At 34.9% G+C, this 17,105-nt stretch overlaps 1 protein-coding gene across 2 annotated transcripts in view; it reads left to right on the top strand.

The window, feature by feature from the left end:
* The first annotated feature begins 347 nt into the window (after positions 1-347).
* LOC126816666 (uncharacterized) overlaps positions 348-17,105 on the top strand; it is a 142,554-nt gene continuing 125,796 nt past the window's right edge. For both annotated transcript variants that reach the window (XR_007678492.2, XM_050543379.2), the window contains exons 1-8: positions 348-427; positions 5,875-6,013; positions 10,672-10,783; positions 13,011-13,055; positions 13,916-14,171; positions 14,787-14,959; positions 15,391-15,587; positions 16,216-16,381. Coding sequence is in view for 1 of the 2 variants with exons in the window: in XM_050543379.2 (XP_050399336.1) it covers positions 10,741-10,783; positions 13,011-13,055; positions 13,916-14,171; positions 14,787-14,959; positions 15,391-15,587; positions 16,216-16,381 (880 nt within the window). In the remaining variant the exon portion in view is untranslated. The remainder of the gene's footprint in view (positions 428-5,874; positions 6,014-10,671; positions 10,784-13,010; positions 13,056-13,915; positions 14,172-14,786; positions 14,960-15,390; positions 15,588-16,215; positions 16,382-17,105) is intronic.

Consider the following 17,105-nt stretch of genomic DNA (forward strand, 5'->3'; position numbering starts at 1 on the left):
TTGGAAAAAAAGTTAGAACCGGTCTAAGATACGAGAATTAACATTACAACAGTGAGGTGAAACCGTTTGAAGTGGTCTAGGGGAAGTAACTTCATTATAATTATTGCATGGTTTCTACGAATGGATTTAGAGCAATGGCGATCTAATGAAACTGTTATGGATTGTTGTGGTTCAGATATTAATTAACCTAACTACAATATGATATTTGAAAAATGCAACCCTATACGATGTGCTAATAATACGGATGTTCCAGGATTTTGAGCGAAATTAGGAAATTTAGTGGTCTGAATCCACGAAAGCTATGAGGAAAACGTCATCGAATTTTGCGTATGTAACTTTTTATGACGTATTTCACCCCCGGAACAAATAATGAAACAGGCTAATAAAAGTCATTCCTGGGACATCTCGAACTATCACACGGATGAAGGTAAAAGTGAATGTTTTATCTTTCTCTGTCTAGGGTTAACTCTCTAGTGTAACAACTTTATATGTTTACTATTACTATACTGCCAAAGTATTTTGTTTCAGATTTTGCTTAGTAAGTAAACAGTCATTTATATTAGTGTCGTGACTCGTGACGTGAGTGCGCCGAAGACACGGCGGTATTGTAAAATAATCAATCATTTCATCAAGTGCATCATATTATGATATTCACCTAGGCTATCTATATATGGTAACACACCAACCCCTAGATAACAAACCTTATCTCTCAACTTGACTAAGACTCAACCCTCTGTGTTTTGAGATAAGAAATGGTGCCATTAACTTAAAGGAGCTAAATCGCTAATATTTTGGACCTAGAAATTGGCACAAATGGCTCGCAACACATATTATAATGTAATATGAATTTATATAAACTGTTTTACATTCAATCGTGTCCGTTTTACTGTGAATTGTCATCAGTTATGTTCGGCTAAATACGCCAGAAGTCTCAACCGCAAGTCAGTTTCTAGCGTCTGGTTATTTCAGTCAACGCCGATATTATTTATTGCGCATGCTCTCCAAATATAAGAATATGATATCACAGTTTGACATGACTTGTGGCATATGTCTAGCCTCATTCTTTTAGCACCTTGTTACAAATGGCGCTGAAATGCATTATGGTACACGATTCGTGTAACAATGGTAAAGTGTTTATTTTGTCTTAAATATTTGATATCAGAAGCCCATTTATTCCAGGTAAGATCACAACACCAAGCTGATTTAAATTGCAAAAAATATCGTGTTTTCAGTGTCGAAGATTTTGGATGATATTGAGTTACGGACTTAGCTACTTTAAAGGTAGCACATGTGATATGCGAAAGTGATTCGCACCCGGCACTTGTAAACAAAATTGACAATATTTTTAATCAATTATTGTTATTTATAATATTTCTGCCACACCCAACTACAATTAAGGATATAATCCTACCTGAAACGGGTACAAATCCCCTCTTTTTAAATCAAAGCGACAATAGATTGCTTTTTCCGACATTTTAAATTTACGTCTGTAACACATAAAGGCGGGGCCTCGTGTGCAATAGCTGATCAGAGTTGCGCAGTAGTATTACAACATTATTATGAATGTCCGAATCAATTTTGATAAAAACAACGCTTGATTTACATTATTGTCAATATTTGCTGATAAATGAATGTTGTTTCAGTAGATTGGACTGCATATGTGTAATAACTACTAATAGTATAAAATTAACTTATTTTTAAGATGGTACATGCATTAATAAAGAAATTGAGTTTGCCACTTGGAACTAAAGGCATCCAATCGTAGCTAAAGTAAAAACAAGCACATCAGTGTATCTCAGCGTTTTTAGTTACGTTCTCGTAGCTAACCAACCCCCAACTTTTTAAAGTTACAATTTCATAATTTTAAGTTATATTTTTAAAATGTATTAAAATGAAGCTCTAAAATAGATGGTATCTATAAACAGTCCTACCTTGTTAAAGAATAATCCTATAATTCACTATTGCCAGTTGAGAAATTGGCAAAAATATCATTTTCAATCTTAGATTCAAACGTTTGAAGATAGCTATTCCATGGTAGCGAATAGGAAAACAAGGGAGGTAATTGTGTTATTATTTCCGGTGTGAAGATTTTTCAGTGTGAGAAAGATAACCTATGATCGTATAATAGTGAGTTGAAAACCTATTGAACAAAAGACATAGAAATAATTATGTTTTGACTTTCTTAGAAAATATGAAATTGTAACTTTAAAAGTATGCTTACTGGGATTTGCAGAAAAATGCAAAGAAAATTGGGTAGGGCATGGGGGGTAAGACTAAGAGACACTACAAACTGACAAGGGTATGCAGAGAATCCTCCTAAGCGTTGCAAGAGCCATCAATTCACAATATTTCAATCGTTGAGATCATTTTTAGATACACAAGAAGGCGTCTGGACTACCTGTCTGCTTTGTTAAACAATACATCTTCCAGCGCTACTACATATAGTAGCCACACTCGAGGAATTGCAGGATGTTGATGTTACTTGCCCGGGACTAAATTGGAACTTTGGAATTTATTCTGAAAACAATAGTACTTAGAGATATATTCGAACGGTCTACATGTTAAGGTATACCTCTGAATAACTGCAAGACGAGGATATAGATTTGGCTATGTACTGCAGTTACCACTCTGAAAAGCTACATAGCCTCTTTGAGAACCCCAGAGAAATTTGTGGAGTTTCTAGACAAAGCCACAACGACATGTGAACTTTGTGGTATAGACCAGATTTCAACACTAGCGAGAAACGTTACCACACATCCTGGACACGACACAAGAGACACTGATGATTTAATCATACCAATGATCATGATACAGAATCCAATGTGGGATGATCATTGTATTATCCATTATTGGATATGCTGGGAAATGAGTTGAATAAGCAGTTTTCTCCTCACTCTTAAAGATTGCAAGATAATGACGAGCATGTCAGCATTTATGCCATCCAAGTGGAACGATGATAGTAAGGATATGATCAAGAAATTAGCCCTCAACACAATGTAATGTAAATATAATTTGACTTTGAACTTGGAAGTTGTTGCAGTATGAGACTGGTGTACATTGGCATTTTTTTTATAAAAAAAATGTCAGTCTAAATCAAATGACCCTTGCATGGTTAGAATTTGTTTATGATTATCGAATAAAAGGTCCTAAATTTTGCCTGGACAGCAATGAATTCCAACTGTCAAGGGTTATTTTATGTGCACACCACCCTGTGAAATTCAGACTTTTTAACTTAAAGGAGCTAAGTCGCTAATTTTTGGGACCTAGAAATTGACACAAACGGGTCGCAACGCATACAATATATGAATGTATATAAATTGATTTACATTCAATCGTTTCTGTTTTTACTGTAATTTCTAATCAGTTAGGTTCAGCGAAATACGCCAGTATTCTCAATCGAATTTCAATCTCTAGCGACTGGTTATTCCAGCCTACGCCGATAGTATTTATTGGGCATGCTCTCCAGATAAGAATATAGCGTCACCGTTTGACATGACTTGTGGAATATGCCTAGCCTCGTTTTTCGAGTCACTTATTACAAATAGTGCTGAAACGTATTATGGTACACGATTCGTGTACCAATTGTAAAATGTTTATTTTGTCTTAAATATTGGATATCAGAAGGCCATCTTTTCCCGGTAAGAACACAACATCAATGTTGATTTAAACCGACAAATAAATTGTGTTTTCAATGTCGAAGATTTTGGATGATATTGAGTTAGAGACTTAGCTACTTTAAATTGAACGCTCTGTCTGTGAAATTATTTTAACTGACCACCACTTCAGTTAGTAAATATCATCAAGGTCAGTAGACCTGTCCTTATTCAATCTCAATCAATTAGTACTAATTAGTAGCCAGTTTTTGTGACCGTGATGTGTCAGTAGGTCATTATCTTATTCTTATGTATATTTTGAACTGTGTGTTATTAAGAGCATTTTGGTCATCATGAACTAGATATTTAAAGTTAAACTGGTTGTTTATATCCAGATAAGTTGCCACTGGTCACTCTACACTTACTATCAGGGTCAGACATCAAAGTTAGTAGTTTTACCAAGACTGAACAAACAGCTTTTGACCATGTATTGAAGTAAACGGGAACACTGTTTTTAAAGTAGACATTATAATCAAATAAGTCTCAGTCACATTGGTAGGATGTTTTAACAACTTATTAAACAATTATGATCGATTCTGACAGAATTCTGTTTATAAAACACTTTGAATATTATTAATTGCACTTCATTTAGAATATGTCTGTACTTTGAAGGAACCTACACAGTACACATACATGTAGCAGAATTTTTTCTTATTTCTCTAATTAAATTTAATAGATCTTTGTAATGTATGTTATAACTTGGTAGATTTGTTCATCAGACTACCTCAAAATAAAGAAATGAAAATGAAATCCTGAATTTGTCCACTAAAAAATTCTGCTTTGTATAATCTTATTCTTAATACATTAAAGAGTTTGGTGGAATCGTTTTTAAATATGACAGGATTGTTCAGTTTAGTGTAAGATTAAAAAATAATGTTCTACTTGCAAACTTTTGTGTTATTTCTGTTTTTGTTTATTTAAACAGGACAGTGTTCTACATGGATTATTTTAACACTCACGCCTACATAGAGTTTGACATTTTGTGCAGCTGGTACATGTAGACTAATTTCACTAATAGTGTTAATAGGATTAAGTATAGTACGAAGATTATGATAATAGCTGTGCCATAGACAATCTATTCTTACATCATATACATGATTATCATCTACTGTCATAACTATCTACTTTAAAATCAGAAATAGGTTTCGTCTAGGATGTGATAGGACTGGACTCAGTTGGACGATATTTGAAATTTTCATTATTGCGATTTCAATATAAAAACCTACAATATATTAATATTACCATTTAATTGCAATATTATACTGCTTCAAGGCAAAAGGCTTGAAAAAAGATGGCAAACCATTCAAACAGATGTCTATGAGAAGCATGTAAATTTAAATCATTGTAAGGTCAAGCTATTATGTATAAAATATAATATTCATTCAGAGGATATATGATTAGGAAAAGAGAGATAGGATCTAGTGTCACTAAACTAGTGATATATTGGATTATTGCGGTGTCAAAAAAATTGTCTATAAATTTACATATTCTGATATTTTGAGTTATAAAAGTTATTGTCCAGCTCTAGTTATACACAAAACTTATGCCTTACTTAATACCGTTTCATGGAGTATTGATTTATGAAGTTTGAATTCTTATGTACCATGTATGACCAGTCTGATTTATACTTTGTTTCAATAAAATAATCTTTGAGAGAATATTGTTGGAGGAATGGCGATAATCTTGAGTCAAACGATATATTGGATTATTGCAGTATTTTTATTGGTAAACAAGATACTGTCAATCATATTTACATATTACGATATATTGATTTATTGAAATTATTGTCCAGCCCAAGGATGTGATCACTATGGATGGCAGAGATAACTTTTTTATTTGAGGGAATATTTAATCAATTTTAAGCAACTGAAGATGACACCAATAAGTTTAGTAGTGAAGGTTTTGGAGTAAATCAAATTTTCTGATTTATAAAACAGATGGCTGAGACAGTAGATCTAGAATAATATTTATGATAAATAACTAATACCCAGACGACATAGAGATTTAAATATAGTAAGGGTTAAGTTGTTATATTGTTTAGTTTTATGTCAATGGTAGTGTTGTCTGCTCATGGCATTACCTGTCTGCTACCACGAAGAAAGAAAGAACATCCAGTCTCTATATTTCAAGTCTAACCTTCAGTGCACATTTACTTTGCTTGTAGAGCAAACAGATTTCATTTACTCTCCAACCAAATCAAATTTACTTTTACATTTTTCAGCTGGCTTCAAATCGCAACTAATCAAAGCTTAAACTCATGGTGAGAAACAAGAGAAAACAACTAAAGATAACTTGGAACAGTTTCAACTAGAACTCGACAATGGTTATTATAATTAAGGAGTTTTAATTAGTGTAACACAGTAAGTATTCATGTTATTGATTGTTATAGCCTATATCAGTGTTTCATGACGGTTACAAAAATCTTTAAAATAGTATAATTAAAGAGGTTATTAGTCAAGTGTATCTCCAGCTGCCAAAGTGTTTACTGGTAGTTAAATGTTTAGATGATGTTATCTTATTGAGTACCAGTTGAGTAGTAATTATTATAAGATATAATGTTTCTTCAGATTTACATATATGCTTAAACAATGGAAAAATCGTCAGTGCTCTTATGAATTCTCTAAGTAATAAAGTTGTGTGTTTACTAATAGGTACATAGATTATAAATTTGTTTCTTGTTAACTTAGAAGAATAATCAGACTACAGCTATATAAATGCTACATTTAAGGAATCGTGTCGGAGTGGAGAAGGGAAGGTAATGACACAATGAAATTTTTTGTTGTAAAGGCAGTTTGTGTTAAATTATCATTTTCATTATATAAATTGGGTGAGTGGGTGGGTCACAGAGTCTTTCTAGTGCACCAGGAGTAGGATCACCTGTCTAACCTAATGGGTATTGTCTAAGTCAGTGGTGGGCAAACTTGTTAGGTGAAGGGACAAACACAAAGTTTTGAAACAAAGCGAGGTCCAAACAAGGATTATGTAATGTCATTTTATTGAATAAAGTAATACAGAACAAAGCATTTTTTCTGCACTTTGCCCACCACTGGTCTAAGTAGTCTGGTTCTCCCACCTACTTCTATCTATATATAGACCCCTGTGCGTTTACAAATTATTGAAATAATTAGTGTTGTCTGGACATTACACCCCATTTCCTTTTCACTATTATTTAATATAGATTGTTATTGATGCAGACAGTATGAAAGAAAATACTGAAGTGTAGGCACTATATTGCGATCCATAGGAATAAATGGCTGATTCTAATTTCTATGCAGGATGTCACCAATGTAAACACCTCCAGGACATTGAAAAGAACAATAGTAAAAATAAGTTTAAAGGAGATAAAACTCTTTGATTTTATTTGAGAATAAAAGTAATCAATAAGAGTTGACCAGCTTTGTGATATACAAAAGATGTGTATGATTAAATTTTGGTTTCGAAATATTGAGCGGCACGGCAGTCAGTGTTCAGTTTATTTACTAATTACAGTTGAACACAAAAATCTATTGCACCTATCTCTATGTTAGATATAGACCTAATATTATATATAATACAGATGATACCTACAAATCATCTCTTCTTTTATAGTAAATAGTTTGATGCATTAGTTTTTGTAAAATTTATGAAAAGTTTTGTTATATATTCAGTTTTCATGTGGCGGTATATAGGTTATTAATCATTACCAAAAGAAAACATATTAATATTATTAATTTATTACTCTATAATAAAACTTGTCACTAGGTTTTCAATTATTTTAGTTGTCTAGACAAATACCGGTACTTGAATCCTGGTTTATTTGTATAGAACAAGCTGAATAGTCTAAAAACAAATTTACACCTATTTTTACTACATATAATTTATGACAGCTGAAACATCAGGTGCTTATATCTCAACTCTTGCATATATTAGCAACATGATATTTTAAATGGATAGGTAGCTTGGTCACTAAATAATTGATTATTTACACATAAAATCTAATCATATGAAATCAGTTCTTTCCTTTTAATGACTTCAGAAAATGCCCAAACTGATGAACTAAAAAATTTTTGAGCTGGTATAGACCAGAGTTTAAAATTGGTTGATATACATGTAAAAGAAATTGCTGTATGAAATATACATGTAGGCAACCATCAATTATTTTGCTTCCTCCCAAATTGTCATTGTCTTAACTACTGAAAATAGTTATCTGGACAGAATAGCATCAGTCATATATGTATGTAGAATTCTGTATGTCCTACGATGGGTGGAGATAAAGACTACCTTTAGTGTCCTTTAGCTTGTGTTAGGAGTACCGGTATGTAGAATATGTTGTTAACTGGTGGATTGAGGAAACATTTCCTCAATTCATTTTGTGAACTGTTTATTTGAACAACAGCCAGTTAACATATATACACATACCTTAAGCTATTTTGTTCAGACCAATATGTGTTGCTTTCGAAGAGGATTGATCTAAGATTACTACTAACATATTACAGACAATTATTTCTAGCTTTACGTACTTAAATAATACACTTGTGAACATTAACATGTCATATAGAGGCGTACTTATCAATTTTGTTTGGTTGGGTGTTGGGTAAAAATGAGACCTACTCATGCACAGACCCCTAATACAAGTAACACAGCCACAAGCCAAGCACCACAGGCGCGACCTTTGTAGGGGGGGGGGGCGCGACTCCAGGGGCATGTTAGAGTCCCTAAAATACCATTTCCTGGACTTTGGGGGAAGATTTTTCAGAATTCTGATGGTCAGAAAACATAACATGTATAAGTAAAATTGAGTACTAAACATGGGAATTCAGGTTATTTATTAAGAATTTTGCAAGAACGTACAAAGTACAGTGAATCTGTGACAACTTCTGAAAGTGATAATATTTACATGAAACTATATCTTCAATATATACTATTCAAAAAAAGTAGGGAATATTTGATTTTTAAGTGTTATTAAAGTCACCTAATGAAACTGACGAAGAAACAAATGACAAAATGAAATGAAGTTCACATTCATCGATTTATTCCAAATGATCGTTAGACTAAGTAAGGCACAGACTGACCATTATAAGGGTAAAATGATACCCGGGGTCAAACAGCAAAGTTACCACAGCATCACAACCAAGTCAGTAACGGGTAAATCCTCCTCTGTTTGTCAAACAAGCATTGATCCGACGTGGCATACTCCTAATGAGACGTCTAAGGTCATTTTGGTCCAGATTGTCCCATTCCTGTTGCAACGCAGCAGCAAGTTCTTGGACATTGGCAGGACGTTGTTGACGTTGACGTAACCTCTGTCCAAGCATATTCCAGAAATGCTCGATGGGGGTGAGGTCGGGACTCAGTGCTGGCCAAGGTAATGTGGTGATGTTCTGTTGTTGGAGGTAACCTGTAACGATCCTGGCCCTGTGACATCTTGCGTTGTCATCCTGGAAGATGAAACGGCGGCCATGACGTCGTGCGAACGGCACAACATGGACTGCCAAGATGTTGTCCCGGTAGTACTGGCCTGTAACACGCCCTGCAACAACATGTAAAGCCGTTCTTCCAGCAACAGTGATGCCTCCCCACACCATAACAGAACCACCCCCAAATCGATCATGTCTGATGACGTTAACGTCTTGGAAGCACTCGTTTCGACGACGCCACACCCTCCTACGTCTGTCCAAAAAATCAACAGTGAACCTTGACTCATCTGAAAACATCACATTGCTCCAGCGTCGATTATCCCAGTGTTGACGATCCCTACACCAACGACGTCTTGCCTGAATGTGATGATCTCTCAAACAAGCGATCACGCGAGGACGTCGGGCGCGAAGGTGACCCCTATGCAGTCGATTCCGAATCGTCTGGCCACTCACTCTCACACCAGACGAGCGCTGATCTGATTTGCTGTGATGACACGATTTCTCAAGGCCAAGGTACGGATAAATCGATCCTGGGCTTGAGTTGTCGCCCTTGGTCGACCTGAGCGTGGTCTGTCCTGTACAGATTGTGTATCACGGTATCTGGACCATAGCCTGCTTATGACAGACTGAGAAACATTCATCGTCCGCGCCACAACCGCCTGTGTTGTGCCGATCTGTAGCATGCCAAGGGCACGTAACCTTTCATTTTGGGTAAGCCGACGCATATCAAAATTTGTTTTCTGGTCACTAAAACAATTAAACTGATGTTTCCACCCTGGAATTCAATGCCACAATGACTGTAACATTCAAAGTCAGAGTCGTGCAAATCTTGGGTTGGACCCCCATGATGATCCCAAGCATCACCTGCATTCCATGCGGTAGCTATTGGTGCGTTTGGGCGTCACATGTTACTGGAAATGTTTCTTCTGTTAGGTTCTATAGTGACTTTTTTCGTAGTCATTTGCATATTTTAGTATTATGCCCCCAAAATCAAATATCCCCTACTTTTTTTGAATAGTATATTGTTGAGGTGAATATACATAAATTTCAAAGATATGACTATGTCCCCATATTTTCAACAAGCGTCCGTGGCCGCGCTTAGTCAAGTTTGACCGCCGGTCGGTGATTTTGACAAGATCAATAGTGTCTGTCAGGTCACGCACACACACACAAGAGTCATTAGTTCAGTGAGGCGTTCCTGTTTCTTTACTAAATGCATAACAGTTTTTACTAATTTGAGCTTTGAGAAACTGGTGCATATTGTGATATCCAACCAAAGCAGTCAAACGTATACACAGATATATTAAGTATTTGGGATTTTTCCCTTCTATTTTGGCATTGTTTGTTTATATCATTAATTTGATGAATAATTTTCAGACTGACTGCAATGACTACACTTATTTAGAGACTGATAATTATCTTTCCTGGGGGGGAGGGAGGAGTAACACTCCCCCCCCCCCCCCAACAAACAAACACACACACATTATGCCCCTGGTCCCATCACAGTAAAAAAATATTTGTTATTCATGGATAAAATATGTCATGATATTAAATTTCACCATTTCTAGTTGAACGATGACCCTAAACCAATTTATTAAGTTTTAATATCCTTTTTTATTCAGATGACATGCATCAGAGTGAAGTACTTGTGGTAGACTTAACAATCTAAAAAAAGATAAACCGGAACCAACATGGATTTTAGATTGTGTAGAACATTGTTAGTGATTTGTTTTTGTAAGTTGTTTTATTTTTGTCTAAGGCAGACAGATTTTATTTGTAACCTCATTCACCATTGCCCTGTCACATCCACAAGTTGATGTGACACACACCTAATTTATACTATTCAAAAAAAGTAGGGGATATTTGATTTTTAAGTGTTATTAAAGTCACCTAATGAAACTGACGAAGAAACAAATGACAAAATGAAATGAAGTTCACATTCATCGATTTATTCCAAATGATCGTTAGACTAAGTAAGGCACAGACTGACCATTATAAGGGTAAAATGATACCCGGGGTCAAACAGCAAAGTTACCACAGCATCACAACCAAGTCAGTAACGGGTAAATCCTCCTCTGTTTGCCAAACAAGCATTGATCCGACGTGGCATACTCCTAATGAGACGTCTAAGGTCATTTTGGTCCAGATTGTCCCATTCCTGTTGCAACGCAGCAGCAAGTTCTTGGACATTGGCAGGACGTTGTTGACGTTGACGTAACCTCTGTCCAAGCATGTCCCAGACATGCTCGATGGGGGAGAGGTCGGGACTCAGTGCTGGCCAAGGTAATGTGGTGATGTTCTGTTGTTGGAGGTAACCTGTAACGATCCTGGCCCTGTGACATCTTGCGTTGTCATCCTGGAAGATGAAACGGCGGCCATGACGTCGTGCGAACGGCACAACATGGACTGCCAAGATGTTGTCCCGGTAGTACTGGCCTGTAACACGCCCTGCAACAACATGTAAAGCCGTTCTTCCAGCAACAGTGATGCCTCCCCACACCATAACAGAACCACCCCCAAATCGATCATGTCTGATGACGTTAACGTCTTGGAAGCGCTCGTTTCGACGACGCCACACCCTCCTACGTCTGTCCAAAAAATCAACAGTGAACCTTGACTCATCTGAAAACATCACATTGCTCCAGCGTCGATTATCCCAGTGTTGACGATCCCTACACCAACGACGTCTTGCCTGAATGTGATGATCTCTCAAACAAGGGATCACGCGAGGACGTCGGGCGCGAAGGTGACCCCTATGCAGTCGATTCCAAATCGTCTGGCCACTCACTCTCACACCAGTGTCTGTTTGAAGACGAGCGCTGATCTGATTTGCTGTGATGACACGATTTCTCAAGGCCAGGGTACGGATAAATTGATCCTGGGTTTGAGTTGTCGCCCTTGGTCGATCTGAGCGTGGTCTGTCCTGTACAGATTGTGTATCACGGTATCTGGACCATAGCCTGCTTATGACAGACTGAGAAACATTCATCGTTCGCGCCACAACCGCCTGTGTTGTGCCGATCTGTAGCATGCCAAGGGCACGTAACCTTTCATTTTGGGTAAGCCGACGCATATCAAAATTTGTTTTCTGGTCACTAAAACAATTAAACTGATGTTTCCACCCTGGAATTCAATGCCACAATGACTGTAACATTCAAAGTCAGAGTCGTGCAAATCTTGGGTTGGACCTCCATGATGATCCCAAGCATCACCTGCATTCCATGCGGTAGCTATTGGTGCGTTTGGGCGTCACATGTAACTGGAAATGTTTCTTCTGTTAGGTTCTATAGTGACTTTTTTCGTAGTCATTTGCATATTTTAGTATTATGCCCCCAAAATCAAATATCCCCTACTTTTTTTGAATAGTATATTACAAACAAGTGAAAAGTTCAAGCTGAAGGACAGGGATATATAAACTTTGTTTTTAATTTGAAATTATTTATTCCCTGTACTTTGAAACTGAAGTAGTATTTTGTTATTTTATATTTATGTTTTTATTGTAACATGTATGACAAATAAATGAAATAATACTTCTTCGTTTGTAAAACTATAGAAGTGCTTGTATATGTACAAAACACAGCCCAAAATCAGATAATTAATTTCATTATCATAGCTACATACATATTTTGACATATAATTTATGCCTGGTAATAATGTGTGTCAAAAAAATATGAGAATGTCTTCAAGATTAACCAAGTTTAACAATTTCAATCACTGTGTGTTCTTCCAATACTAGTTAGATACATGTATTAGTTCAGTGAACACAGTAGTTCAATTTATGTCATGAAGTTACATGTAGAAAAAAAGGGTTGAAGGATGGATAGATGAAAAAAAAACAGTAACAAGGAATGAGTGATGATGTTTTTAATTTTCTTTTAGTATAAAATATATAACCATATGTAACTTTATATATTTTATTATTTGATTATGAAATAATTAGACGTTTGGTGATTATTTCTAGGTTTAATTGTTTTTCCTGCATGCTGTTTATCTCAAAGGAAACCTTGTAAGTAGCCATATTTTTATCAAAAGTTTATACATAAATGTAAATTTTTCTATCTAGACAATTATTTTGTTTTGTAAGGTAGGGTTAATAAATTATGAATATAATATAATCCAAGTAAGTAATAACAAATCACAAGATTGCTTTATTGTAAATAAAAACCATACTTTTATTCTTCGTGTAAAAGAAAATATTTTTGCGTGATATTGCAAAGAAATTATATTGAATTGATATCATATTGCAAAGAAATTATATTGAATTATATTATCTCTATTTAGAGCAGTGGAAAACATCCACAATGCATTTCATTAAAGCTGAAAGTATTACTCTTTGATAAAGAAAAAAACATTGAAAACTGTATAATATTTAATCCTCCTAATACATTATGATTTAAACTCAAGGAAATTAAAAATTTTCTATTCATGTATAATAAATAAAACAACTAGCCCTCTTTGATTACTGTCAAAAATAAAAGTATTGATTATTGATATTATACTGATTTGTTAGATTATACGCTAGTGTTAAATGGAACAAATTGCAATTCAGGTTGTCAACATCTTGATCTTGTCTTAATCCACTACTGTTAGCTATAGGCCTGGTGAGATGGGAGCAGGATGAGGGTTTTGGATTCTGAACCCCATTTGGGTGGGAGTCTATTTTGGTGTTTTTGTTTGTATTTTTTGAGGATATATGGTGGATATACAATCATGTGATGTTTACTGATTGCAGAGTTTCATTGTTTCCTGTTATGCACAGAACTTACTACGGCATAAAAGATAAGGGAAGCCACTGAACATTATGAGTGCTAATCGAATCAAAACAAATTTCTTATGTTTAATGTATTCTAATTTATATCTTTGCAGTACTGGATTTGTGTGAAAAATTGAAAGGTGTTGCACCTAATGGGGACACTCTTCCAACTCTTGGTAGTAACGTGACGGTGTTTGTCAACCTAACAAACCCAAACCGTGATACTCATCATATGTGTTTAATGAAGTTTACTACATGTAACAACTGTAAATTCTCTGTAACAACAAGTGACTACCCATATTTCAATTTGCCGGAATGTAGTATGATGCACAATTGTATGACTGAGGATATTACTGAATGTGTTAAAGGGTAAGAATTTAATATCTCTACTGTGTTGTACACAGATATGTACATGTACAATACCCAGTGCCAAGCTAATTTGCTTTTTGAATTTGGTGTCTTGATACTAAAGTTATCTTTTAATTACCTTTAAATTTATACACTGTTTCTGTTGTGATGAAGAAGCTGAAACTTACTTTCAGAGTTCCTGAACTGATCATTTTAAAAATCTTGTGGGTCCTATAGTGGCTAAAGTTATTATCCAATTGATTTGAAATTTGGCATTTAATTTGCACCCTTTACGCCCACATGTATTAATGGATAATTTTTGAAATTTGTAAATTTGAAAAAAAAAAAGCTATTTTCGGAATGAAATGGAATACATTTGTTGATTTTAAAGAATGTATCCAGTGATTCAAAACAAACATCTGATGTATACTTAGCACCAAACTAAACATTTTTATCTTATATTTATTTGGGACAGAAGCTTATATCACTTAATACTAGTTTGTAAATAAAAACTAACAACCTGAAAGTAGCCAGTAATTTAAGTGAAATGTATTGTAGGTAATTATGTTTCTGCCTACAGACAAGCTGTTATCTACATACTACATCTAGATAATATGAATTATATGTATATTTCAGGTGTACATATTTACGTATCTTTGATAAAGATTATAGGAATGAAACAGATGTTTGTTATGATAGAAAAATTAAAAACTTTAAGAGTGAATCCAAGACTATCTATATTGTTTTCTGTTCAAATCAAGACCGTGATGTCTCTGATATCCATTTTAGGCTTGTTCTTAAAGTTGAAGGTATTTATACAGTTCTTGTTATTCTATAGGACATAATTATACATACCCATTAATTGATTATTATATGAAATATAACCAGTGTTAATCAACATATTTCTACATCATTACTGGCCTTTTTTAAATAGTGTCGTAGAACCACACTACATTCAAAACAAAACTGATGTGCCAGTGCTTGAAAAATAGATTTTACATCCTTGTCACCTAATTCTTTGTATGCAGAGTCGAGATATTTCTGAATCTTTAGCTTAGCACCCAAGTTATAATGGGTGTTATGCATCAGTAGGAATCAGAGTACCACCCATCGCAATTCAGCATTTTTCATTGCCATTTGCATTGTCTGAGTCGTTCTGTGTTTTGTTTAGAAGGTTGTGCTGCATTGTCTATTATTATACAAAAAATTTAACTTTGGTTTATTTATTATTATTTTACAGAAAAATTGATAAAGATTCGTGGTTCATCATATGATAATGTGTCTACCGGTACTAATATTTTGAAATCACCATTCTTTCCTAATCCATATAACCAGAATGGAGAAGAATACTCGTATGAGTTTAGAGCTGTCAATCAAAATGAATATATACAGATTATTTTTGATGATTGGAACCTGTCACCTAGTAGTAAAATTAGGGTAAAACAAAATTCTTTTGGATTTTGAATTTATTTCTCACACCTCCTTTTAATGTTGACTGATATTGTCGTCACCTGAGTCTGGCATCCAGCCACGTGAACACTTTACAGGCCTGATCTGTTGCAAGGATTGTTATTTGGGTGATATGGAACAACCATAACAAATTTAGTTTTTGGGATTGTAAATTTCAGTTTTGTGAACATGATAATGGAAAAAGCTGTTGCTAGAATTTTCTTTAAACTTGGTGAAATCTTGAATTCTTTTATCGCTGAGTTATGTGATTTCAGTGTTATGTTTCCATTTACATTATAATTTGCAAGTCTGTGAATGATGTGTAGAATTTTTTTGAATTGGTGATATTGTTCATTAGGGGTTAAAGTAAGAACCTAAGCATACCATAGAGTTATACACCTTTTTACATTCAAACTCTACAAAGGAACAAATATCCAACAACCTTTGTGAACTGCTTGGACGACTTGGCTGCTGCGGGCACATGTTTTGTTGCCAGTCAACATATTTATTTTACAAGAGAAAACCTTTTCTATGGATGCAGGATTTGAAATTTACTAAATATTTTAACAATGATGAATACATGCTGTATTATTAGTTTACTATTTTTATATTTCAGTTTGATTATACTAATGTACAAGGTAATATTGGCGGATCGGCTAATAGACCATTTGTTATTTCCAATGGACCTATGTTAAGATTACATTTTTATCCTGGTAGTAATCTAAGAAGTAATTCTGTCAGAAGTTATATGGGCTTTAAACTTACCTACAAGTTTTATAATAGTAAGTATTACATAATATCGATTAAAACTGACACTGATTTCTATTAACTATAGTCACTCATCTGCATCAAAGTGCATGAATTCAGACTATTTAGGAGGCTACGGTAGTGGCGGTTAGGAAACTAGAATCACCACTACCAGTAGATTATTCTAAGTGTGGCCAAGGAGTTCCAATTCCCACTTGTACGTGGTGGTGCCTGCGAAGCTGACAAGGAATTATGTATTATGATAGTGATACACCAAATGCCATTTCATCCTGAGAATTATGTTCGGAATTATTATCTCTATTTTAACCCTTTAACACTTTGTACATGGAAACATTGACTACCCAGGTTCTCTGAATGTTGAGTTCAGTAACTCATTTTTAAGATCACCTGAAATTACGACTCCCAATAGTTAAATAGTTGACAACTATTCCTATGCTGGTCAAGACCGAGGGCTGTGGAAAATGACCTTAACTAGATTTGACCCATCGGTCATTTTGAACGCCAAAAAAATAGCCTTTTATTCTAAACCCAATTTTCAAACATAGCTACGATCGCCCCCCGTTATGTAACTATAAAATTGTACGGCCAGTACAGAATAATATCTGCAATATCACCTCGGTGGAAGCGGACGTAAAATAAAAACTCACACACACAGAATAAAGTTTAAGTCCAGTATATAATTTTTTGTGTACACCATGCTGACAAAGTGGTATAGACACGTGAATTCACAATACCCTA

The sequence above is a fragment of the Patella vulgata genome, chromosome 3 (genome assembly GCF_932274485.2).
Source record: "Patella vulgata chromosome 3, xgPatVulg1.2, whole genome shotgun sequence".
Classification (NCBI taxonomy): Eukaryota; Metazoa; Mollusca; class Gastropoda; family Patellidae; genus Patella; species Patella vulgata.